We start from the raw sequence: 27,249 nt of genomic DNA on the forward strand, positions 1-27,249 counted from the left end.
TGGTGCCTTTCACCAGAAGTGAAGAGAGCCTCCACATTACAAAACATACTGAAATCCTCACCATTATTTCTTTGTGAAAGATGCAGCTTAGTTCATGCACAAATGACTGCTGTGTGGCCCATGTGGCTGTTGTATTCTATTCCACCATAACAGACACATATTTCTTCGAAATCACTGCTTCTTTGTTCATTGCCATGTTTGTTATCATGGGAAATCCCTGCAGCTCACAAGATCCGTGAAACCATGGTGGTTTCATTAAGTACTGTGCCCACGCAGGTCATCTTACGGAACTCATAACGACATAAATGCACTCACTTGTCAAAAGTGGCAGGAGCTGCCAAAGTAACACAAGAGCCTGCTTATACACCATGCTCTGCCAAATGTTTGTTGAACCACGTTTGAGCAATGCTCGGTGGCTACCGACAGCTGCTACCTGAAGGGTGACGTTAGTGCAAAGTTTACCCAACACCTGGGGACAATGCTTCAATGTCTGTAGAACGTTAAGTCAGACCAGGTGGCTCACAGTGCCAAAGGTAGCTGTAAGAAAAGTATATGTATATGCTGAGTGTGTTAGTTGATTCGTACGAGTTCCCGGTACAGGTACGATTGCCCAAATATAAGGCGCTGGAAAAATTAGTGCTGTCTAAGAACAATGTGTTGCTTGCCATAATTCCTAGTTTGCTGCGGCTGATATGCCGTTTTTAAAGGTAAATCACAGGCTGTGTCTAAAGGTAAAATGCGCACCACCGTTCCACTCCCTTTCTCTCACTGCCTTGTTCAGAAAATCTTAGTGAGTTTCGTGAAAACTGCAGGCTAGCATGCAGTTCATACCACTTGTGCCTGTAGGCAAACAACAAAATTAAGCACTGCGCCGTCTGTCTTATGCTTATTACAGCAGTTTTGGTGAGGTGACCACAGTCAGGTAGCATTGATTGACAGTCTTTAGAAAAGTTACTGCTGGGGCAGTGCTGAGTGCCACCTTCTATGTCATAGCATAGGTACCATTTCTGTATGTCGCAGCAGTTTCAAACAAAAAGGAGTTGCAATGATGCAGGTAGAACCTGAAATAGAAATTCAAAAAAAAATTAACTGAATTAGTCGAAATTCGTAGTGAGAAGAGAGTTTGAACATATGTGTCTATGAAAAAATTGCTATTGCAAAATAAATTATGTTAAAACCTTTCCTTAATAACTGCTTTTAATATCAGGGTCTCCTTCTGTTTCTTTTTTCTTGGCATTGTTCTGACCTAATCAAATTATAGAATGTGTTGCACACGAGACTTTGATTGCACTTAAGGTATATACCTTCACTTGGCATTGAGAAGTGCTATTTTTGTCGTATCAAAAGTGCTTTAGTGACCTGACGTGGTCACTTGGACCTGTGTATTGTGTGTTTCGTTTGTGTACTTTCATGCCAGCCAAAGCATAGCTGTGCAGTGCACTCGCGTTAAGCTTCCTGTTTAGCAAAAAACTCTACAGCCTTCATTTACCCGCCGTGGTGGTCTAGGGGCTAAAGCACAAGGCTGATGACCCGCAGGTCACGGGATCTAATTCTGGCTGTGGCGGCTGCATTTTGGTGGAGGCGAAAATGCTGCAGGCCTGTGTGCTCAGATTTTGGTGCACATTAAAGAACCCCTGGAAGTTGAAATTTCCAGAGCCCTCCACTACTGCGTCTCTCATAATTATATGGTGGTTTTGTGACGTTAAACCCCACATATCAATCAGCCTTTCCTTCATTTGACGTGTATGAAGCAAGTTGAATTGATAGTTTAGGGACAGTGCTGAACCCCAAAATTGTTTTTAAAAAAAGAAGTAAGGGGGAGGGGGTATTTTCACAATCTCATTCTTTCATATCAGACACTTATTGAGGCTTCGAATTAATGTTATGTAAAGCAGTTGAATGAACATGCCAAGGTTGCAAGTATCTTGCATGCTAACTGCTATTATTTCACACATCTGATAATATAATTTAAATGCTTTGATCTGCCAAAACCACAATATGATTACAAGGAAGGCCTTAGTGGAGAGCTGCAAAAATTCTGACCTTGTGGTGCTCAATAATGAGATTGCACATTACTTAGCTCTTTCGCATTTCGCCTTTATTGAAATGCAACCACCACAGCTGTGTCAAACCCCCATTATTTGACTGACGAGCACTGTAACTACTGTACTATTGTGGCAAATGACCTGTATAAATGTGGTTCTTTCTACTATTACTATCTGACGAACATTTCGTTTAGGCAGTGTTTAGTATTTTTGTGCATGCCACTGAATCTTTTGTGAGCTAGCAGCTTTGTGCATTTCTATTCCATCATGCCTCTAGGTTAATGTTCTGGCCGATAGATAAATTGACACATCTCCACTGGATGCACTTCGTGTTTGTAGAGCTTCAATTGCTGGCCGGCCCTTTGCAGCTTTAACTTTAGTTTACAGATTACCTAATACCAGATGTTTCGTCTATAACCAATACTAATTGTACCGCGGTGATCTTTACTTTGTGATACCTAAAAACTTTTTATGTGTGCATTTTTATTTTTAGGTATAATATGAAACACAGTATTAAATGCCACCTCCATTAGGTTTTATTTCAGGGTTCTAGATTGTTTTTTTTTTTGAGGATTGAGTGTATTTTTATTGGCTGATAGCTGCTTTTACTCGCACAGTAACAATACTGTAAAAATTATTTTATCAGTACATTAGGATATGTGAAGATATTGATCTGAAGGCTTCTTCCTTTTAAATTATGTAATAAAAGAATTGGAAGTTACTACTTATTTAAAGCAGTGTACACTGTAGATGATCCCATATATTGTACAGTGCCATAGATTATTACATTTATTTTTTTAATGTTCTTATCTTTTCCTAACTTTTTAATGTTTTTATTTGCTTTTTTGTTTATTTTCTAATTACTCTTGAAATTGGGTGTTTTGCCAATGTTTCTCGCATCTCAGCTAATTGTGGCATTCCTAGGCTTTCTTGCAATTTTTTTCTTCTTTTGTCTTCAGTGCCCGCCCCCCTAAAGTTTCAGTCTTTGAGGTGTGATCTGCAAGGTATTTTGAAAGAAACAAAAATGAATGGATGAATGTGGCCTTTATCAAAGAAAAGAACGACTCTTGCCAGCTGTTGGGGATGAGGTAAGGAAGCTATCTGAAAGGTCCCATCTCTGAACAGACAGCATGGAATGCTTGAACTCTGAATTAAAGCAGTTTAAATTCTTCATTCACTGGTAAAGAAGGCGGCATACTAGTACCTCTTGTGATAACATTGTCGAAATGTCAAGAAGCAAGGTTTATTCGTGTACAGTTGTGGATAGATTGATACGTCTTCATGGGATGCAACTTCATGTAACTTGCAACCTGCTCTTAGACATCCAGCATCTGTTGTTCAAAGTTCAAACTGTGTTATTCAAAGTTCGAACTGATGCTAGAGCCACAAAATTTATGTTAACTATTTGTTTTTTGTAGACAGTACCACCAGCGCATAGTCTGTTTGCCTGATATTAGATGTAAAATTTCTCACCATGTCCGATGTGCACATGCAGCACCATGACAGAACACTTCTATATAAAGTGAAATTTTAACTGAACTCTGATAAAGGAGTTCGTGTCTTTCTGCTGTGACATTCAATCAGGAGAATGCTCATGATAAACTGGTTTTCGAATTGCACAATATCTTGCAGTCACGGTTCGTTTAATTGATTTAGGTTGACAAGCTTCAACTGCTTTTGAAGATGATCACAGCTCAATTAGATGAATGGATGCAAAACTTTATTGCAAGTCCTGAGGTAGTTTTTTTTTAGTGAGCCATTGAAGTATGCAGTAGGTGTACCAATTTTGAACAGGTCATGCTGAAAAATGAGCATGGTGGCATCTTTCGTTAGTTATGCGCCGAGAATGCTATCGCCTATAGGTGTTGTGTCAGGCACTCGTCCTGTGAAATGTCATGAAAATGATCTCCTCTGCTTGTCTTCATGTCCTTTTTTTATGCTGCTGGATACGGCTTGTATTGACAAATCAGTCTTCATGTATGCACAATGGCTTTAGAGACTATTTAATGCAGAGAGATGTATTCGGTACCTCGCACACGAGTGGAACTCTAGATCAATGCTGTCCAGGCGATATTAGCCATAGGAGTTGTATATCACAGCATTGGGAACAAGAGTTCATCGTGAACAAGGCTCCCGTGCGAAAGCTGAAGTGTCTTGTTTGTCTTAATGCATTTTTATTGTGGTCAGTGTTTATTCCTTTTCTACCGTGTCTCCTCCTGACCAGACGGAACTCCATCAAATCCTGAATTTCAGCATTGGGAAAATGGAGCTTTTTCAGTAAGATACTATGTACGTCCTATTTGTACTAATTTTTCATGAACTACCTGCTACCCAGTGAGTTTTGATTTAGTGTAATAGAAGCAAGTTGTTTTCCTTGATCTAAAAAATAATGCCTTTCTATTTGCTTTGCATAATAGGAACGGTTATCTGCAATCTTTTAGCATCATTGGATTGAAAAGAACCACATGCAGCATCCATATCTGCATTGAAAATTTCCCAGCAGTGCATTGAAATTCCTGATCCTCTTTCATTTAGAAAGCTGTGTGTACCCTGGTAGGCATCCATTTTGAGATTAATTTGTGTGCACCTGTTTCGTACTTTTCTTCAGCTTCCTACATAAAGCTTGACAGCGTTGCTTTGCAGTCAACTAACAATGTAGGCAGCATAAAGTTCATCCCTTGTTTACTCATGGGAAAATGTCAAGAAAAGCTGACGCAGGTGGTGAGGCAGCTCGAACGTACACACAAGTCTAACTGCTTTTCCGTGCTGGTCAGTGCAGTCGACCTTGGCAATCGAGGAAGTCTTGTTGTTTTATTCCTCGCTGTTTTGGCGTCTCTCCAGTGATCTTCTCTCGCTGCTGGCATTTCCCTTCGTTTGCATTTGCTGCACTTCCCTTCAATACATGGAGATAACTGAATTCGGCTGCTGATCCTTCACGCGTGTCTTGGTACTATCAGAGGCAAAGCGAAAAAAAAATAATACTTTCAATGAATCTCTAAAAAAGTGAATTTAAATGTCAACCGTGAAAAAAAATTGAAAAAAAAACGCCGCCACCCCTCTCTCAGTTGTTCTGTGCGACTGAATTTTGATAGAAAACCCGAGTACTAGCTGTGCAGTGTTATTTTCGCGAAATATCAAAGGAAATGTAAAGGCTGCAGCTTGTCGAAAGGTTCGCGTTTATTTATTTCATTTATATTAGCGAGTGCATTGTTTTTCGAACCATGTCATACATTTCTCGTGCGTCAATCTACGATCGAACGCTTGTTTACCTTCCGATCTGAAAGTGCGACTGTCTTGCAAGTAAAGCCGCAAAAAAAAAAAAAAAAAAAAAAAAAACGCGCATTATCGACACTCTTCAGCGAACCGAATGGAAACTATGATGGCAATCACAAGCTCGTAAATATATGCCGATTGCGAAGGCTATTTAAAACGAATAAAGCGAAGTTGACCAGCTGATAGTCGAACGATGGTGTGTCACCGTGTCGTACGGCTGCACACTATACCAGTGGGCAGTGGGCGTTGCTAATTGCGCGCAGTGTTGAAGGTGGTGTTGCGGCCTTAAACATCTCTACGCGATGCGACACTGTTCAGCTGTGCACAACAAACAAATTCACTCGGGTTACATGAGCTTTAGTCGGCAATATTGGCGCAGCACTATCACGTGCGCTAGTCGGGGCTCATATGACATAAAAATTCATGTCTTGCTCGCTGGCAGTGGTTGATACATCGCCTTGACAGTCCGCTCATGCAACCTCTGCACGATTTTGCTGGTTTCGTCCAGCAACACCGTTTTTTTTTTCTTTTTTTTCAGAGTTGCCGCGCATTTGTGCGCGGAGCAATCATTAACGTGTTGCCAGGCCTCATGTCCCTTCCAAGTACAGTCGGCATTAATCAGGCCGTTTGTAGTGCTACCTGTTGTCAGTTAATTTAGAACAATAACTACGATCGTTTACTATCTCGTCAACGCACAGAAAACACCTGGAACGCCTTCATCCATCGCATTCGGCCTGCCTACCTGCCCACGCCCTCCTTCTACATCTACACCGCCAGCCTTCGCGCTCACGGCTGTCGCTCTCCGCCATAGAAATGAGTGCGGGTTTTGATACCCAAATAATGTTACCGTAATCGTCTCGCTCCCATATTTCGCACCAATCAGCAATGTTTGTTGCATCTTTCGAGGTATATTTTGAATTTCGATATTACGAAAAATTGTTTTAGATGATGGAAAGTCTTGTCCTTGTATATGCGTGCCCTGCATGTCGTCATGGCTTGTGAATCATCACAGGCCATCCAATGACGGTGACGCAGCGCATCGTCACGTGTGCGTCGCTCCTGAATTGTCCAATAAGGAAGATCTAGGGTGACGTAGCGCGCAGTGATATTGAGCTCTTAGGCGAGGGTTATGTGGACCTGCTTTCAGTGACGACGTCGTTGTACTTTGACGTGGTTGCTACGTTTCTGCCAATTTGCCCACTCGGGTTGCGGCAAACTTGGTGACGAGAAATACGTAACTGGTAAGTGCTCTGCGTCGACCCTCATACAATAACAGTCGGGCGTGATGTCTTTCGTTGTGTGGTGGTATTTTTCGATTGCTGGTTTAGAAATTAGCCGAACTTTGGAGCCCTGATTTTTGGAAACTGTGCGGAAGATGTCTGGAGCGGTATCGCTGCAAATATGGCAGGCTGCCAGGGCTGCTATCGCGCTGAATTTAGACGCGTGTGTATCCGTTAGGCCTAACTGTAGTACATCGCGGCTGGTTCGATCGCGGAACCCCCGAACGCGGGTGTTCCGTCTGGTGTTTTAACGTGCGCCTAGTCGGGCAGTTCGGTAGGATCCGAGTGCGCGAAGCTGCTCTGCCGGGTTAGTAACCTCGTCTGCGGCTCTCCGCAGTGGTGTGGCATGAACTTGCCGATTCGTAGTCTTGTGTTTCAAGGTACTTGCGAAACCTTGTCGCCCGACTGTGCTGCATTCGATTTCAACATTGGCGACTTGCAACGGTTTGCGCGTGATACGGCGTCTGCATTTTCGTGTTTGTTTTGATAGGGCATCTCGCCGTCACTAGGCTATTTCAGTTTCTGTAGCCTAACGTCGTAGGTGTGCTGCGGTCATATATTGCGCGCTACTTTAGCCCCTTCCTTTCTGGGCACTCGGTTTTAGCGCGTATTCGGCCAGCTGGCGTGGCTATTGTAAGGCATATATACCACATTATTTGCAACGCAGCGCGTGTTATACGGATGCGGCCATGAAAGGTGCTGCGCCGCGCACCTGGGCCCGCAGCGGCCTTGAGCCAAATAGTTTTGCAACGTGGCTGCGAGGTCGCTTGGCGCGTTGGCCATCTTGAAGCCCTCGAGTAGGTTGACCTTAATAGCAGTTTTAAGACGCGATAAAATACGTTCTAAGTCAGCAAAAGATTGCAAAGCTGTTAGCACGAGCCTATCGTGTTATCGGCGTGTACGTCCGTTCTTCAACTTGCGGTCGCGTTGAATATACAACGCGTTTTCCGAAGCGACTGAACGCGTAGAATTTTCCCTCTGTGGTAGTCGTAAACCAACGGTAGTAACGCTAATAATAAACGCGATTCGGCCGTCGCATATGGATGTCTTAGCGCGCATTCTGCCAACGTGGAGTCGATAAAAATGTCGCGTGCGTCATCGCATGACGTCAGTGTGGTTACGTCACGCACTTACGTAAACCGTTCGGCTTCACGGCCCCGGCCCACCACGGGACCGCACGAAGCGATTATTAAACACTTGTTGTGGAATGTGTGTTTATGTGTGATATTTTGTTGGCGTGTTATTTAGCCATCGTAGTGTTTTTTTAGACAGGGTCCATGGGAAAGGAAGGCTTAACTAATTGGATATTTAATTACGAAACGAAATAGTGCATAGAAAATTGGATTACTGGCAAAACTCAACTTCTTAGACACTTTTGCAGGCATGCTATTTTGGGTTATCACCATGCATGCTAGTAGACTGCATAGATCAATTCTGCTGGAAAGCAGACATGAAAGACTACTGAGGGATAAGTTAGAACCACTTAATGCTTTGGATAGCTTACCACGCAGAGTAGCGAGTGCTCTTTGGTAGACTACTGTACATCCTATCCCGTTCAGGCATCCTAGGAATTTTTCTGTATGAGATAACAAGGTCTACTGAGAAGTCTAACTAGGTGTGTGGAAAAGCTGTATTCGTTATGCCTAAGCAAGGGAAACATCTCATGTAAGCATATTGACCAACAAAAATCGTGACAACCATTATTGTGAAATAGTGCTTCAAAGCGGCTATGTGCTCAAAAGCGTGTTGCCATTGTTCCTTGATGTGATGTAAAAGATGCATGATATGAGCAAATGCAAGATAATAAAGCCTTTGAAACAGCTTTCATTCATGTGATACAAACATTTAATAGGAAAATAAGTGTTCATTTATAATGGAAATAAAGATTTTGTAGACTTGGCTGTTTTGCATTCATTTCAAGTTTTTCCAAAGTGTCAACAGTGGCCAATACTGTATTAATATTAAGCAATGCAAAGGTCTTTTTTTTTTTCATAACGGCTGAAAAGTAAGAGAAAATACTCTCTTACAAAAACATCTAAGGACCCTGGTTTTGTGTGTGCATGTTGGTGTGCTACAGTTTTCAAAACGGATTAACAACTAGATCAGATAAAGGTTTTTTGAATGTGGTGTTTCATAGCTAAGTACATGACGTAGAGAGGGGCGAGGGGTCATTAAAGAGGGCGCATAAATCTAGCTATATGGATAGCATACCTGTGCAATTAGTTTCCATCTAAATAGACCCTTTACAGAATCTGAAAGTGCATTTTCCTGTCGCATATTTACCCAACTAATGGCCGCACCTGTCGTGCTTAAAGGGCAATGAAGTCGTAGGTGTTTGTTCTGAGAATTCTATGTCGTGCATGACTGTGTCGAGAGCAGAGTCCACATTTTTCAAGTGTCGCAGCACAAAGAAACAGCACTTGAACATTCTTTGCAGAAGTGACCATCAATTGGGTGAACTGCATGGCTGAGAAGCTAGCGTTACAATTATGTAGAGGGTCCATCACACTTGTTCAATGAGTGGAACTAGTAAAGCCTTTATTCAAGGATTACTGATGCTTTCTAGTGTTTGCATTGTATGCACTCCTCATAATTTTCATCTCTACATAATCATCTCAATTCTTGGCAAGTGCCTGCTGGTGGCCAGTATTTTGGTTGTTAGTAGGGGGCATTGCTGGTCGTATGAGTTCAGCTCTAGTGGAAACAGGAGCTGGGCAAAAATGTGTGGATTGTAGAGTTCCTACACCGACAGAAAAGACAGAAGCACACAGAAGTTTGTTTAGCCAGTTTCCGGAGTGCACCTGCCAATAGGAGCGGGGACAATGATGGTTATGTATGGATTAAACTTATGAGGGTCATTGAAATCAGTTGCAATATATGCAGGGAAGATAATGGGGGGGATAAACAAGCAGGAAAAGTCCCTAAAATTCATGCTGTGCACTTCATTTGGCACTCACTTGCCTCTCGTTTGATATGGCGGAAACACCATTGTAGTAAATCAATGTAATTTTTAACTGAGGTTGTTCTGTGACTTTTTGGCTTGCTCCAGCATTGAAGAAGGCCATGTTATTTGCCAGTAATTGGAACTAAACTAGAAATAGCAATAAAATGATTCTATTTATTCTTGAGGAGCACACTTAGAATGTGCTTTCTGGTCAAATCTGTCCGAAATTTCTGGTGTTGAATCAAAGGGGTTTCGCATGTTTGTCGGGGGTTTCACAATGTTATTTCGGAGATGTAGTCGTAAATTATGCTGTACTAGCATACTGTGGTGTGGCCTCGTCAAAAGTGTGCCTGGTGTCCTTGCACAGCTTGCTGCACTCCTCTGCGGCTGCTGCTACTACTTCTCGAAAATTCAGTGGGGCTCGGTCGTAGCAATGGTTGCCAAGGGGTGGTTGGTGGTGTGTGCCCGCTGAGGCTGCCGGGTGGCGTGTGCTGTGTTGTCGTGGCTGGCCAGCGCTGACCCCGCTTGCATGGCCATGTAGATGGAAGTGCTGATGGAAGAAGGAGCGACCGTGGTGACCAGCAGTGCGCCCGTATCGCGTGCCACCAGCACTACCACGGCAGCACGCTCCAGCCCGGCTCCCAGCGCGGTAGTGGTCACCTCTGCCCAGGGGCGCACCAACGGCACTGTGGTGTTTGCCTCGCCGGCACAGGTCAAGCAGCTCAACGTGAGTTGGTTCTGCACCATGGCTGCCACGAGACACCTGGAAAAAAAGTTTCTGTCGCATCATGCTTTGCCTGCATTTCTCTGCTTTTCACACTGCATTGTGCAACTTGCAACTTCTGGTAACTACATTCAGGAGCGGCTGCATGAAGAATCGAAGTCGATGCAGCCTTTCATAAAATGCATAGTTCAATGAAGGCAGCCCCTGAAAGTTGCAATTGGAAAGTTGTTCGGTGTTTCCGAACACTGGGATTGTTTTAACCGCAGAGCAATGGTGTCTCCTCATCATGCTGCACTGACGCTTGTTTTCGAGCCTGGTTTCCTGGCTTTTGCATGAACCATGCAGTGAACCAACTTACAAAGCATGTATTTGCTCGCTTCCATGCGCTGTGCATGACTGACTGCGCAGCCAAGCACGTGATCACCAACAATGCAGCAAGCTTGAAGAACAGCTTGTGCTGGCAGCATTACAACGATGCTTCTTTGTGTGTTACTCGACATGTACACATGACCAGCACAGTACATTTGGGCCACTGGCCAAACAGGCATTTATTGCAATACGGAGGTTTTTTTATGGCATTCTTCACAATGCCTTCACAGCTTTTACTGGGTACCTTGCTATGAAGAAGGGGATTTTTTTTTTTTTGTCAAGTGTGAGTGCAACAACTCTGGCAGTCTGTTTTGTTTTGTGTACAATGGTTTTACATTATCAATATTTTATGGAAACATTGTATTTTTATTAACACATCAGTACTGAAGCAGGAAAAATAAAGAAATATCCTTTTCTCTTGCAGTCTTGAAAAGCAGTCACTTTGTATTAATTAGTCATTGATGTGGAAGCTGTCACGCAAGCGCAAGTAAACTTTCGTGATGTTGTGCGAAGTTTTCATAACTGACGAACGTTCTCAGCTCGGCAACCAGGCACTCTGCTACTACTCAGTCATATCCCAAAGAGTTCAAAATTTACATTGAAATTGTTGCATTATGGCATTTCAATTCAAGATCATGTTATTTCATAAGCTGCTACTTTTGTAATTAGTGGCACCCAACTGTTTCATGTCTAGAAATTTGGACATGGAGACAGTAAATGTAAAACACAACGTTTGGTTGTGAAGCTTGGTAAAGCATACAACAGCACGATTCATTATTTGTTGAGCGCACGAGGCTTTGCATAGGCACGCTTTTGTGCACTGAATTGTTCCTAGGGAGACAATAGTGCCGCACACTGCAAGCAACAAGGCTCCTCTCGAAGTTCCGGTGTGAGCCACCCGTTTTTTCGATTGTCACCTCAGGTGCTCGGCAGGATCTTGTTTTAAACACAATGAATGTACAGATGGCACCCATCTATCATGAGCATGCAGGTGTTGTGGAGGTGGTAGAAACCCGTGCAGGGTGCACATGTTCTCTCTAGCTGGAAGGTGCATTTCATTTCTTTCAGACGTTTTTTGGGCTATATTGCCTACTTTTTAGCTATACTCTACATCTTTGTGTTTACTGGTCTGTACATTCCCCATTCTTCTTTCTCTCTCTCTTCCTTGTTTTTTCTGTTCAGCTTTCTACGATGGCAAGTATAGACCACATTCCTCTTTTGTGTATGCATGCCGCCATCTTGGCTCTTTTGTGTATGCCTGCCGCCATCATGGAAACTTGCCGTTGCATGCGAGTACACCTTTCATAATCCTGATGTGCCGAGAGTGTTTGCATGATCAATTTTGTGAGTGAACGTGTGAAGTGCTGAACGTAATGTCTGTGCGAGTGATTTGCAGCCACAAACTGTGTGTAACGTGGCATATCTTGCCATCTCTGCTGAATGCCATAGTGTTAAAAATGGCGGTACACATTAGGCATTGTTGCCAAAGGAAGCTTTGTCGTAAGTCCAGTATGGTGGCACGCTTGCAATATTATTCGTGGGCAGTGAGACCAATGCATTTGTGCAGCAGCTGGGAGTTGGCTTTCTGTTTCATATTGGTCTATTCGTGAGCTTGCATGAATGTGCATCGAGTTGTTCTTCAGTGGTCTTCTTTTGTAGCTCTAGCTGAAAGGCCAAAGTTGTGGTATGTCATTATTAAAACACAGCTGCACTTATCTTAAAAAAGGGTTCAAGCAGTATCTAACTCAATTTTCTTTAGTGATGTGCTCTATAGATATTCAGTATGAGGCATTGGTAGTGACCTAGAAACATTTTCATAACAGGCTTGCAAACTAGCATTTATATTTCAAGAATGTTGTGCATTTACACTACCAACCTATTTGGATCTGCCTCAAGGAGCATTTGTAGTAACTTTCATTTATTTAGTTCATTATTAGACAATATTCTGAGAGGTTTTTAAAACTTTCAATAGGAGAACGCCATGCTAGGACAGCTTCAGTTACAAAAATGCAGTCGTTATATTATTACAAGGGCTCCGAAATGCTGAACAGTAGAATGGACTTATTCTTGCACTAGATTGCTTTGTAGATCTCTTGTAGCAGAGATATTTAATCGTTGGAAGTATATGTGGAGGTACAGGTACAGGTATAAAGCTCTAACAAGGGGAACGTCAAGGCTGCAATGCCCTGCCCGAAACTCTCAATGCGACATGTCAATGTCTGGAACATTGTGTCTCGGAATGTCTGAGTGCATCTTGTGCTGTGCTACGTGGAAGCTTGTTTTACCTTGAGCTGGTGTTAAGGAATTTGTCGCAAGTATGTTTAGCAATTCCACAGAAAAGTCTTAATTGTGTATACATTTGATGGGACGAATTCTGTTCATACCTCAGGCATTGGCTGTGTCCTTATTATAAACAACTTGAGCACAACACTGTTCATTACAGCAGTAGCTTCTTCCTCTTGGCTTTGATTATTAACTCGTTCATTTAAAGCTGGCATTATTTATGTAAAGCACTTATTTTCAGAACTGACATCTCTTACAAGTATATAGAGTCTGTATTAATCAACTGTCTCTCCTGTGTTCGTGTATTTGGCTTGTACAATCGTATTGGTCATACCGTAATGTTTAGAAAAATTAAGTTGTGATCTCGTGACATGAAATCGGAGCGTTGTTAACCTGAGAGGACTGTTGAGCAGGATTGACAGCTCAAACATAGGATTACTGTGCCGATTGTTCGTACTAATCGGATCCCTTCATAGCGTAAAAGGGTGTTGAAGCTTATTTGTAGAAAAATTGACTACTGGGTGGCTAATGATAAGCTTTAATAAGATGCCATCTTTTTGTTACCGTACGCTTATTCTCTCAATTTTGTCTCTACCTGCGAGTATTGTCGAAAAAGATGGGTTTTCCAGCAGCGTGGCTCACTTCTCTATTTTTATTTGCTTGAACGTCTTGCATTTTTGTTCATTGCCACACAGGTGGTTCCTTCTGCGACAACACAAGCACTGGCAGTGCAACAGCCTGGCGGAGGTGTGTCCATCGTGCACGTGTCTATCCCCAACCAGCCCATGCACGTACAGTCAGTGATACAGCCCAACCAGCAGTCCGTGATTCAGGCCGCTGGAGGGGCAGCTGCCCTGCAGACAGTAAGTGCACTTAGTGTGAGTTATGTTTTTCTTTCTTAACCCTTTGTGGTTAAGAGAAATTCATTCATGCGTGTATGTTTGTGCTGCGCTTTACAGCATATTTTTGCCAATCTCTCATGCTCCCTCTCTCTGGCGCATTTCTTGTGTGGAACCGCTGTTTTATTCAAACCGTGTGATGTTGATAGCTAGCGTCGTTGGTCATTTTTTGTTACATTGGTATGTGTGCATGTCACCATGGTCAACTGGACGGACGACAGGCAAGCAGGAGACTGAATACAGAGACTGTTGGCACTGAAAAGTGCTCTTATTCCTGTTTGTGTGTTATCCGTCCAGCAGACTACACGAAAATACCTTCAGAGAGACATTTCTATTCGTAAAGCTAGAACGTCCTGTGTTGGCTGGATATCTACTTAGCATTTAAACTTATGTTGGTGAATGTGTGTGTCCTGCTTTCAGATTTGCTGTGTATTTTGAGATTCAATGTAACCTGTACACTTCTGCTCTAACATTTTAAAGAGCCTTTCCCTGTTGATCCTCATCCTTCTGTTTTGCTTGTTGTGCTGTTGTAATTTGTAATCATGCTTTCATTGTCATTTGAGAACTCAACAGCCATCGTACGCACTTTTGTCAAGTATGTTGTTGCTGGTAATGTTCCTGAAAGTCGCATGTGGTCCTCTAATTATGGCCCTAGGCATATTTTCATCTGCCAGCCGATGTCAGAAACTTCAAAGAAACTGTTCACAATCATCTCCATATGTTTTTGTCATGTCTTGAGACCTTGGCACTTTAGGAAAGAGACCAAAATAACGCTTATAGTGCCACATGGCATTTGTTTTGATGCCTTCTTTTATATACATATTCATGAAGGTTTTCCTCTCTAACTGGAGGTGTAGCGAGATGTTTTCCATTAGTTGCTTAGAATTGCTTTCTTCTTAACCGTTTGTATCTCAGTATCCGTGTATGTGGACAGACTATATTAGCAAATTGTGCTTGAGGTGGCTAACTTTCTGCCTTATAATGAAATTGGAATGTCACCATTATTCATGTGGGAGTGATGCCACCATTTCACATAGACTTTAAATAAAGATGTTGGCATCTTATTGCAATTTGCTGATATGTTTTGTCCACTTTGGGAATGCTGTGATACAGAGGGTTTAATCAAAGTACTTAGCATTTTTTTTTGCTGCTGCAGTGTCAGTCTAGTTATTTTCTGTAGTGTCCTTTAAGGACTCCGTTCTCTTTTCATGCATTCTTTACAGTAGCCTGGGAAAAAAAAGAAGGTACCACCACATAACTTGTGCAGGAAGTGCTGTATGCTGTCATACACGCTTAGTGGTATGTTATCTTGGCTGATGCTTAGTCATTCCATTGAGGCCACGAAATTCTGTCCTGTGTGTCCACTCTTGTGTAGTTGGCATTATGCGTAACTTCAACTCGGCCTGCTGTGTCATTATCATAAAACGATGTGGCTGCAGAAGGTAGATGCACACTTACTAGAACACGCTGCATTTTGTGTGTCATTTGGTGTTAACTTTACGGGCCTATCAATCAAGCCCATGTCCTTTACCTCTGTCATCTGCGACGTACGCACCAGATGCAATAGTGCTTTCATAAGTTGTCTAGGCATGGTAGTTACGCGATCCAAGTCATTTCAGAAAGTTCGGCAATCTTAAATCTTTTTGTTGCTACTGTTCTGCTTTACGTCATGGCCTCTGTGGCACCAGTTGGCCATCTTTACCTTGATAACGGGCGCAAGAATTTTTGTAAAGGCAAGTCTTCCTTGCTGATAGCTATTACCTTCATGAACTACAGTGTAGGTGCGGGTTCATGTTTAGCTGTGGCCATTTTCATTGTATTGTAACCATTCTTGAGATTCATGTCGCCAATTAACTCAATCAACACAACTCCTGAAAGCGCCTCTTATAGATTGTAGTCAGTGTATGCTGTGTATGTCCTTGAGCAAGTTTGTTTGGAAACTCTACTTGCAGCCCTTGGGTCGAGGAGTGTAGGTTTAGCCTCGAAACATGGGCAGCTTAGCTGTCTTCGCAGGAATCTGTAACAAGTTGTGCGAAGGAGCGTTGGGGCTGTCGTGCCATTGCTGCTGCTGCCGCCACTGCTCTTGCTCCAAGTGGGGGGTCCCCCTTTTTTTCTGCTTGCTTCTTTCCAGTTGGGCAAGAATGTCATATTGGTAAATAAGGGCTCAGTGATCCACAGTGCCGACGGTGATGCTGGCGTCCACCCTGTCCAGGTAACAATGCCTGGACTTGCCAAAAATGCGTTTCTGTAATCCTAACGCTGCCCGGATCTTCTCCTTTGCTTGCACTGCACATATTTCTTGAGCCATTTTTATTTGCTTGCTTGCGCGAGAATTGTGTGAATGCTGATGCGATGCATGAGCTTGGTCAATTGGTGGCCCTCATGCTAAAGCCTGTACAGAGGTAAATTTCATCTGTCCCCTTCTCCCCTTTTTTTTTTTTTTATTTTGGAGACACCACATTTTTAATGCTGGGGAATAGGTCAGGTATTTTGAGGGAGTTTTTAAGTCAACTTTGAAGGAGAGGCTCTGCGTTGAATGATTTGTCACAATTATGCAAGAGATCAACCGATGCCAAAGTGTCAGCTAAGAACAGCCATCAGATACATTTAGTGTGAATGAATTGTTAAAAATATTAGGGCAGTGAACTTGTGTTGGAGTTAATTTAATTAAGTTATAATTTGTGTTTTCACTTCTAGGCTACGTCATTTCTCATTTTCACTTCATTGCATGAACCTTAGGCACAGACTTGCTAAGTTTTGAGAGAAGAGCCAGCTTAATCTTCTAATAGGAAGGTCCATGGGTGAACCAGCTGCAAAAAAGTCGAACCAGCTGATCAATCAATGTGTCAGCAGGCCATCGCTGATTTTGCCTCAACGTTTGCAGCGAAGATTCTGTTGGGATGTGGGATGTGACAAGCACACACTTGAAGACTAGCTACACCCTCATTTTGCAGCCAAGCAACTGCAGATGTCCTTGATGTATAGGGCGAGATGGTCGAGCAAGAGCTGCGTAGGACAATGCAGCACGAGGCAAAGGCAGCAGTTGCATTCTGTGACAAAGTTTGCATCAAGAAAGGTGGCCTTTTCGGGTTCAGCAATAAACACGGAAATATGGTGTCTCTACTGCTTCATTAACAGCACAGTCATCGAATTGGTGTTCGAAGACTTCTACTTTGTCACTTTCTCCTCCTCCCTGCATATGCTTTTGCGCCCACTAGCTTGCAAGTTCCTAAATCTGTGCTTGCCGTAGGCTGCCTGTTGGCTTTTGCACAAGCCATTGGCAAGGAGGGCAACACACATAATCTGCATGAGCAAACTTGAAGAACAGCTGTGCCCAAAGAAGAGCAGTGTTGAGGCTCAGGCTTAGCTTGCTACATGCATTGCATAAGAAACTCGACTCGTCTTTGTAGAACTTAATGCATCTTTAATTTTATGCCATTATGTTTACTTGCAATTGGAACATTTCATTGGTCAGTTGAAGCCAATGTGCAGTTCTCCATTCAAGTAATATGAAATTCCAGAAGTTCTGTATCAGCTATGTGCTGTATTAGATGTGATTGGCTGGCTTAAGGTCTGTATGTAACTGCAGACCTCTTGCAACTAGTGTAAGTCACTAGTGATGCGAGTCAACTACAGCAGTGTGAGTCGCTAGTGCAACTAGTGAGTCACGTGAAAGTCTTTGCTGGCTTGTGAAATTTGTGTAGTTCTATAGCGCCAAAGGGGCACAGAGGTGTGTGCCCTGAATAAGTCGCTCTCTTATCGTCTGTGCTGCATGTGTGCCGTAAATTGCACTTTCCTTTGCTGACTGAGCATGTCTGTGTGTGTTTGTGTGTGGCTGGAGCTAACAATACTAACCTTGATGTGGGTAGCAGGAGAGGTTTTTGTCGTGCAAGTTTGTACACATAGTGCCTTACTTGTTTTGTTACTGCTGTATTTGCTAATATTATGTGCTGTACATATATGCACCAGCTGGCATGAGCATTGAAATTCTTACAACCATGGTACGCTGATGTGCATGCAGTATCATCATTGCATTCGACCATGCTTATCTTCGACACAGTGACATATTTAATTCTCCTGAATGTTTTTTCACATCATGAATGAACTTCTGAGAGTGTGAACTTTATAAAGGGGAACAGATGTAAAATATAAAAGAGCATTTCTTTTTATGCATGTTTTTGCAGGTGTTTTGTTGTTAATATTCACATTATTGTAGAGATGGCCTCTGAGCAGCACAGCCTCAGATTAACTGCAGCCGAGAAATGATAATGTGTCCTCCTTGTACTTTGTCTTGTGAAGCATTAGACATGTTTTATTATGGACACTTGCCAAGCTGCGAGCACATAGCGGAGAAAAACGAGTGAGGAGCAGTAAAATTTTGTCATTTTTATTTGCACTTGAGCAGTGCTTTTAATTTTTTGTGACATTATTTTATTTCCTGCTTAAAAGGGAAGCACTGCAGCATGAGTGCATCATTTTGCCATTGCAGTTGATACCAGCGGGCAAATTGGATGTGTCTGGGGAGGCGGCTGTGCTCACAGCAGAAGACGATTCTAAGAAGCGGCGAGAAATACTTGCACGAAGACCATCTTACCGCAAGATCTTAAACGAGCTCTCCTCCACTGAGGCACAGGGTGCTGTAGCATCGCTGACAGCCGATACGAAGGACGACGAAGACGACCCTGACAACACCATCACAGTGGCTGGCACTCAGTACCACACCGCAGCTGGACTGCTGAAAGGTAGGCTGCCTCTCTAGTGAGCGCTGAGAATGTGTCCTGCATACTAATATGCCTAGTTTCTTATCGGTAGTGCACTAAATACTCGTTACTGTTTGCTGCAATTGCCAAGTGGCTGCAGTTGTCTGTTTATTCGTTTCACTGGCTCAAAATATTAGGTTAATTTGTTTTTGGTCATGTTAATTTCGACCCAAAAAGAATTGCAATTTTGACGTTCGTCTCTGAACATGGCATGTCGAATGATGAATCAAACTTAGTATTGCCTTTACTAAAGTGATTGTCTACAGTCATATACTAAATGTTCAGGTTTACACAAAACATGCAGACTATTTGGAATGTTCAGTTCATTCGGTATGCAGCGTATCTTTCTCTTTCTCGGTCACTGGTCCAAAGAACAGGCAAAAACATGTTGCATGTGCTTATGTGGACATTACAACCTTGAAGATATTGCAGATTTAATTTCTTTGTCTGGTTCTCTTGCGTTCTCCATTGTACACCCAGAGACCTCTATCACAGCATCTTTCATAGACAACTGTGCATGTTTGAGATGTTCACTCTAATGGTCTAATTTAATTTTCACTTTTGTTTTTAAGGTTCTGTACTGTAAATCGTATAATCTTTTGGTTTCTGTGTTGCAACAAGCTTACTATGTACTTGCAACTTGCCTTTGCACGAAGAGAAGTTGTCTCTTGTCTAAGCACACTGATGCCTAATTAGGTCTCAAGTATCTGTCGGTTGTTGTGCTCACAGTGGTCCCCGCCTCAGCCATACAGCTGGCGACCGTGACGCAAGAAGGCAGCCTGCAGGGCCTCCAGACGTTGACCATGACCAACGCAGGTTCGGGGACAGCGGCTGGTACCATCGTCCAGTATGCCCAGGGACAAGACGGACAGTTCTTTGTGCCTGGTTAGCAACTTTCTTTCGTTGTGTTTGCCCTTGTGCAAGCTAATGCTACTCATCACTTTGCTAAATGTATTCAAGCTTACTCGGCAAGTTTACTTTGCGTCGTTATACTGTAATGGCTGAGAAACATGCATGCGTTTGCACCTGCATGCTCCGTTTCATCCTTACCCGCATGCCCATACAGCAGCAGTTTCCTTCTTGCAAATCTTTAGCCAGCAGCTGTCTAATACATAATGTGTTGTACCTCCATACTCTATAGACAAATTACAATTAAAAAAAAACATCGAGAATTTTATTTAAACAAAAAACAATGCACGAGCATCGTACTGCATCCGGCTGTCTCCGTTCCAAGGGAGACGGTCATTTTGAGTTGTAGATGTATTACAGCGCTTGTGGTAAGACAAGGGTTAATTTTTCTGCATGATAATTTGTAATGAGTGCATTAGCACAAATTTCTGGAATGTGCTGCATTCTAATCACATGCAGTTTCATTAATTTTTTTCAAAGTGGTAATATGTGGTATGTACCATTTGAACTATTCGAGCGAACCTCAAGTTTACGATTTGCTCATTCCTAATTGCCCAACTATCGTGGAGAGCTTAGATCAGTTTGCGAGTTATTCATTGGACTATTTGGTCGACCATTTCAATGCGTTTGCACAAAATCATTGAAACCATTTGGGTTCTTTTAAAACATGGGAGTCTCGAGACTGCAGTCGAATCTTGAAGTTGGCGGGATGACTAGTATAGCGGCTTCTACACTGCTTTTTATGAAAAATAAGGACAGGATTCGCATATTCATACAGAAAATAATAGTATATTGATGTAGTAGACATTTCTCTAATGTCTTTTTGATACTCTTGATAATTTGACATATGGTTAATTCAGACATTTTTTTAAGGTCTCGTGAAATTTAAATCGGCAAGGTTTTTCTGTACTATTTTAAACTGAAATTTCAGTTAATGATATAAACGTAATTTTACTGTCTAATTGTGTTCAGATTCTTTTTTTTTCTCCTTTTCTTTGTTGAGGCTGGATTTTTAGTGTTGCAGTTGACCAGAATACAAAAAGGATAGGCACGAAAGATGAAACGTTTGTTCTTTTGTCTCGTCCTCCCTATTTTGCTGTCATTTGTGGGGGTTCACAAGCATCGCCTCTATTGGTTCACAGAGGTTTCCTATGACACACTAGTCTCTTTTCTAAATAACACACCACAGCTCGATGCATTTTTCTGCTGCTTGGTTTCTTCTGATGAACTTGCCGAGCCTTGGGGGCATAACTGGGTGAGTAATTACGGCTAAATGTTGATCTTGCAGTGACAGTGTCTGCGGCCGACCTTCAGGCATATCAGATCCGGACGACGGGCACTGGTGGCTCGTCACAGGCGTTGGCACAAAGTGTAGTCATGGGACCGGCGCCCAGTCTCCAGACCCAGCAGTCACTTGCCGAGGAAGCATCCCGCAAGCGGGAGCTTCGCCTACTCAAAAACAGGTACACTACCAGGAGTGTCAGACCACGCATGCCACTTTGCAGCACGTCGCATTCCTGTAATCATCCTAAAAAGACTGGTCGTAGAAACACGGACACAAGAAAGGGAAAGAAAGAGGTCCAGATGCCACAAACGGCGATTTGTGGTTTCTTGACTTCTCTCGCTCTGGTGTTGGTGTGAGCACGACCCATTCTTTTTAATAGGGATACCTACCAACTAGCTTGACTCTCTATTATTCTAAACATTCCTGTAATCTGCAATGTATGGGATGCAAATGTGAAACTACAGCTGTACGAGTAGCGAAATTCTTGGTGTGAAGTGAATACGAATATTGAAGTGTGAAAAAGAATCGGATCGAATATTTTTCAAGTAGATTGAAGCGAAATTAGAAAAAGAAAAAAAAGCCGGGGAGGATTCCTAAGCATATTTTTATGAGATATAGCAACATGAAAGTGTTTCTTCTTCTTCTGAAAGTGTTTCTTCTGGACTTATGAAGCACCGGCAAGGTGGTATCATATACAGCCGATCTCACTTATAACGGTCCAGATATAATGATCTATTGGTTATAACGACCATATTTCAGTGCACTTACAATTTTCCTATGTTATCTATAGAGACTGCGTCCACATATAAAGAACGTTTGTCAAAGCCTCCTACTTTTACAACGAACGCTTTCGACATGGTCGCGGTAAAAATGGGGCGTATAGAAGGTGAAAAGAAAGTTAAAACAGGCATTCTAAAGCATTCGATAGGCCTGCGTTCGTGCGTGCCCCTCTGCAGTTTATTTGCGACAAAGATACCGTAGACCGCGGCCACCATCACACGCAGATTTTGTACGCTACGAGTAAGGTCGCTCACTTTCTAGGAAATTCTTCACCGGCAGAATGGAAGTGAGTTAAAAGAAAAGAAATAGCTTTCGCACGCCAAGCTTTCCTGACGCTGTTCTGGGCATCTAAAACTGCCTACAATTAACCAAACAATGCCTTCGAACGCAAGAAGTCATAAATGCAAAAAGTGCCAACTTTTTGTCGCATAAAAGTGCACCGAGACGTTCAGCTCCCTGACACCACAGTGTGCTGCAAATGTTTTCGACCTTCCGATAATGAGAGACCGTTTGATCAATGATAGTGACTTCCATATGGTAGCGGCAGTGCCTTAACGAATAAGCATCGGAAAGGAGCGAAGGCGAGGTGGCCAGTGGCGATAAACGTGCCATTTTCATATTGATCTTCTACTTCATATTGATTCTTTTGTGTTAGTTCCAATTATACATGTTAGTTTTGTATTGATTATAGAATAATTATGTTTTTATCTTTTTGTATTACACTCCTGTAATAGCCCTGGGTAAGGGCTAACAGTATCTCTCAGCGCTTAAGTAAATAAGTAAATTTTGACTCATTGTTGACAGCCTTACCACAGTCATCTGCAGATAGATGTGTGCTTGGCTGAAAGTTTCTAAACAGCACAGACTGACGGCGCCACAAGCGCTCCATACTGCCATTCGCATGTTCACCGCCGCCGCATCTTGCAAGGTCACTTGGCGCCCGTTAGTTGCAAAATGCGTCTTTCTTGTGTGCACGAACAGGCTACCCGCCGCAACCGCCGAAAAAAAAACTTGGTCTCAGGAAAAAAAAAAAACATTGCTGCGGGACGAACATGAGTCGACCAACAGGCGGCCGCCGCTGTAACAGTGCGGGATGTCAAAACAAACATGGCGCCTGACGGAGCGAAGCACTTTGTGGAGCAAAGCTACCGCATTTTTTTTCTTTGCATCAGTTATGGAGGTGTTGAGTAGGGTCACTCGCATCAAAACAGTGTCTTCCATCTAAATAAGCAATGCTTTCATTTAAATCAGTAAATTTACGGCAGTATCATAGTGATGCCCGCTTTCAGATCACAGAAACAATGATAGACGCGTTCAGCTAGACTGGGCACATGACATGTCGATACGGCAAGTTCAGGGTGCGATCATTCAGGAAAAAAAGTTGAATTTAGACGACAAAATTTAGGGGTGCGATCATTATGCGAGTGCGATCATTACGCGAGTAAATACAGTACAACGAGCTTCCAAATACCACATATCGCAGCACTTTCGGGTTCGTTTTAAACGAGTTCGACTGTAGTTGTCTTATCAAGAATGAGGCAGTGCTGCGTCGAAATTGTATTACTACATGATTTGGTGCAATTAAGGTGTTGCCGGCAACACTTTACACGTGCTAGGCAAAGATGCTATTTTCTGAGCCTCCTCCTCTTTCAACTTCTGTGGAAGACCAACTGTGGCGTACAAGGTTGTGCTCCCTTCAAGTTGGGAGTTCCAAATCTGCCTTGTAGACGTCAGTATATAAGAACATTTGACATATTAGGTGCTAAAAATTTCTGACGTCCAATTTTTGGGGACTTCCTGCACAAATTTCTGGTCAAAAAGAGAATTATTTGAGCCCCCACCTCTGCCACACCTATCATCTTCATGTTGGTACTAGCGTTTTCATGAGTTAATACATTTGCAACTGTAGTGGAGCCTGAAAGGCAGCTTTGCTGCATTGCGACGGTGTGTAGAGGTGAAGTATGTTAAAAATTTGAAGGGGTCATTTTAAATTTTACATTGGCTGTATTTGTGTTGAAAGTGTTCTATTGCAATGAAGCCTGAGAGGCAGCTTTGCCACAATATGGTAATTTGATGAGTGGAAGTATATTGCAGGACTGAAGGGGTAACTTTCAATAGAACATTGACTGCATTTGTTTTTGGGAAATTGGAATTGTAAAAATTCCTCTGAAAATTGAATTGGATAGGCAACACTACATGAAAAATATTAGAAATTTGGAATGTTCGCACAACCAAGGATGGAACATATATGTGCGAAGGGCTGCCACTTAGTAAGCTTACTGTCGTGTGATTGCTCGAGGGCTCACTTTCCGGTCGATTGCCGCTGACTCGCCACCTCCACTCGAGAAACCCCTCTCCACAACAGATGAGCTACAAAAGTTCCAAGAAATCGCCTCGAATTATAATTTCCACTGTAACATTTATCCAGAGTCAGCTAAACTGCTGAACAAAAAAAAGAGGAAATTATGTGGCAAAAATTGCAAACTGGCGTGTTTCCAAATCCTTGCCTGTTCAGTAAATGGCACCCGGAAGTGTTTAACCCCAGATGTGCGCACTGCAATAGCACTGCAGGTTTAGTGCGCATGGTCTGGACCTGCCCTTTCTTGCAATGACCCAAGTAGAAACGTAGAATCCTGGGAGGCCTTATTACACAGCCACGACACCGAAGAACAGCGTCAAGTCATCGGTCTCGCCCTGACCGCTGCAGAGTCCAAAGGATTAGGGCTGACTGCCAGGAAGATGATCGGGGGCAGAGGCTGATGCCTCCTGCCCCGTCATCCTGGATGAGTGCGAATAAATTTTATTTCTCTCTCTCTATTACTGCAACTTCCCAAGGATATGGTCAGCTTGTCACTATATCATCCAGATAGCTGACATACATTTACTTTTTGGGTAAAGAGTTTGCAACATTTCTTCATAGCTGTAAAAACATAACACTGGTGCCCACTTGAGCAGGATGCGAAACAAGAAACCTGAAGAAATTGTGGGGAGGAATATTTGATATGATTTGGCTTGGCAACACCTTCCTGTCTGAGAAGATTGCTCTGCCAAATGAGGCAGCCAAAAGGACAATATTCAGTAACACAGTGGTGGATTAATCGAGAATGCACACTCCTGTTTTTGACACTACCATTGCTTGATCGATTTGGACAACCTATCTTCAGGGGCAGCTTGTCCTCCTTACTTTCTCATCTCTGCTCAAATTCCCGCATCTGCGCCTTCTGAAGGCGTAAACGAGGACAGTGCAGCTTGAGGTGGTGTAACTTGTGCCATCTGTCTTGAAGTGCATCTAGGTATGTCAGGGTTTCCGCTCAGGTTCTTCCTTCCCGTGGTATCCAGTCTATCGCTCCAACACCTGCTTGTTAGTCCTGCGCATAACGTGGCTAACCCAGGTCCACTTTTTTTTTTTTTTTCTGTTGATGTCAGTTATATGTGCTACCTCTGCTTGTTATCAAACCTGTGCTACTGTCTGCCAATCTCTCAATATTACTCCTGTCATTTACATTCAATTACAGGGATGCTGCAAAGGAGTGTCGGCGGAAAAAGAAGGAATACATCAAATGCCTGGAAAATCGGGTCGCCGTCCTTGAAAATCAAAACAAGGCACTCATAGACGAGCTCAAATCACTCAAGGAGCTGTACTGTCAGAAGAACGAATGAGCCACGTTCTATCGGGACTTTGAGTGTTCCAATATTGAAGCCATCGTGTGCACAGTCGTGGAAGAAAAGACTCGCATAAACTGCATGCAGTCTCACCACTGTCGCAGCACAGTGGAGTTTCTCTGTGTACCTGGACCAGTTCATCGTAAGGGTCGTTAATTGTTTTGCCCTGACAGTCGGTGCACAGGCCCTGCTGGAATTTAACCTAATTCTTGCCTCTTTTTTGGTCGTTCACCAGTTTTGTTGCACCCCTGTGGAGCTGCATTCATTTCATTGTCATCACTACTTGAACTGTAAATAGCATCATGTGTGTGTTCATGCCATCTCGTTCTTGGAGCAAGGGCCGGTGCAGCATTGCAGGCCTTTTTTTTGTTATTATAATTATTTCATCTGCTGCTACAATTTTGCAGCAAAATGCCATGGAAAAGGTATATGTAAGATTTACCTGCTGGATATTCTCGAGATTGTACATATGTGAATTTCAGTCACTTTTCCCCATCCATCCTTTTTTCACTTTTTTTTTTGTCATGGCATGTAATCAACTTTAATGATGGCTTGTGCTGACACAAGTCAATCGCAGGCCCTTTTTGTTCTTTTGTTTATGTTAAATGAAGTGAGCACACTTTAAATATTTTGTTACGTTATGGGAAAATCGCATTTTTTAAAAAAGAAAACCGTGCGGTGTTCTGTTGGCGTGCACTCAAAACAATCGTCGCTGAGGGGTGCACTCTTGCTTTCTGTTAAAGAGATCTCAGTTGTTGAGCTGTGCCTTGAGATATTTTGTAACCCAGAAAAAAAAACTATAAAAGGGTTCTACACAAGATATGTTGTTGTGTGTGTACTTATTGCACTTGTGGATGGCTGTAGTACACCACCAAGGCAGCGTTTACCGGGAAGGTCATCAGTTACTGCTGAAGTTACTTGGGTGCTGTCACCATGTTTCCTTCAGTACAGTATGCAAAGTTTGTTATAGGGGTCCTGCAGCACTTTTTGAATGTGGTTTGAAAATTCTGCTGATTGGTAGCTGAAGCTCCTGTGAAGATGTGAGAGAAGTATTACAGTGCAGCATGCGGCATGTGAATAAGAAAACAAAGAATGTCGACTAAAAAGGCGTTCGAATTTTTTTTATATAGATAATGCCTTTCACCTACAGTAAACTGCATCATACGTTAAAAGGTACAAGCACCCAGCCATTGGCTGATTTGAACACCGTGAGCTACATAGTTAATGTGGCCATCGTGAAGTGCCTGCGTCTTACTATTTTTCTGCTGACCAACAAGCACACTGCCCCCCTGATCCAGACCTTTCATCCATTTCCTTTCCGACTTGACTAGCTACGAATTCGTAAATATTTTCATGGGCAGGACTCGTGCGCTATGATCCCACCGTATCTGCTCCGTCCTCTTTCACTTTACTAGGGCAGAGGAAGTCGTGCTTAGTAGGCCTAAGGTTGTGGAGACTTTTGCACCGGCTCTGTTCTCAATATAGAACTGGTTGCATTTACCACTGGTTGCTACGTGAACTTGCTGTTTTTTACAGTGATGCAAGCTGATGCATACCATCTCTTGTAGACATCTCAAAGGTTACTATCCGAACGCACCCGTAACCTCCTCCAAGCTGACCTTCAGTACAGCGACATGAAGAGCTATGACTGCTGGATACATGTTACTGGATTCCACAAGCCACTACTTCTCTTCTTACACAACACTGTTATTACCGCACACATCTAGTACACATATGCACACAAAGTATTTTAAACTTCAATTTTAGAAAGTGCACCTTGAATATTTTGACACAATATGGGCAAAGTGGTCTGTGGACCTTCCCTCCCTTTAATCACAGTGGAATTGACCTATTGACTTCTTACTCTTACTTTCCAAGTAAATTAGTTGCCACTTAATCATATTCTCAAGGACCTTACTATAACAGTAAGTGCTACTGGCCTGTAATGAAGGTTCCTTCCCAGGAGGAGAAAAAATTTGGGGACCCTTAAGCTTTGCCTTTAAGAGTTTAAGGGGGGACGTGGCAAGTAAAACTA

At 42.8% G+C, this 27,249-nt stretch overlaps 1 protein-coding gene across 9 annotated transcripts; it reads left to right on the forward strand.

Moving 5' to 3' along the window:
- Nucleotides 1-6,415: 6,415 nt before the first annotated feature.
- On the forward strand, nt 6,416-26,034 carry LOC119159702 (cyclic AMP-dependent transcription factor ATF-1-like). Of its 9 annotated transcripts, none has more exons than XM_075889896.1 (8): nt 6,416-6,559; nt 10,084-10,269; nt 13,614-13,796; nt 15,949-16,029; nt 18,307-18,559; nt 19,307-19,462; nt 20,775-20,949; nt 25,067-26,034. In XM_075889896.1, the coding sequence occupies exons 2-8, from the start codon at nt 10,084-10,086 to the stop codon at nt 25,209-25,211; spliced, it is 1,179 nt and encodes a 392-aa protein (XP_075746011.1). In that variant the 5' UTR covers nt 6,416-6,559; the 3' UTR covers nt 25,212-26,034. The 9 variants fall into 9 exon arrangements, with proteins under 9 accessions (XP_075746011.1, XP_037268429.2, XP_075746015.1 ...); XM_037412532.2 differs by having other exon boundaries at nt 13,614-13,781; XM_075889900.1 differs by having other exon boundaries at nt 6,446-6,559; nt 9,910-10,269.
- The last annotated feature ends 1,215 nt before the right edge of the window (nt 26,035-27,249 follow it).

Source organism: Rhipicephalus microplus, chromosome 1 (genome assembly GCF_043290135.1).
Source record: "Rhipicephalus microplus isolate Deutch F79 chromosome 1, USDA_Rmic, whole genome shotgun sequence".
Lineage (NCBI taxonomy): Eukaryota > Metazoa > Arthropoda > Arachnida > Ixodida > Ixodidae > Rhipicephalus > Rhipicephalus microplus.

Excerpts from the sequence above, each read along its gene's own strand:
- LOC119159702 (XM_075889882.1), top strand. The coding sequence starts at position 6,720 with ATGGCAGGCTGCCAGGGCTGCTATCGCGCTGAATTTAGACGC. Across the intron at positions 10,270-13,613 it reads CACAGGTCAAGCAGCTCAAC|GTGGTTCCTTCTGCGACAAC; the intron begins GTGAGTTGGTTC and ends ATTGCCACACAG. Across the intron at positions 19,463-20,774 it reads CGGACAGTTCTTTGTGCCTG|TGACAGTGTCTGCGGCCGAC; the intron begins GTTAGCAACTTT and ends TTGATCTTGCAG.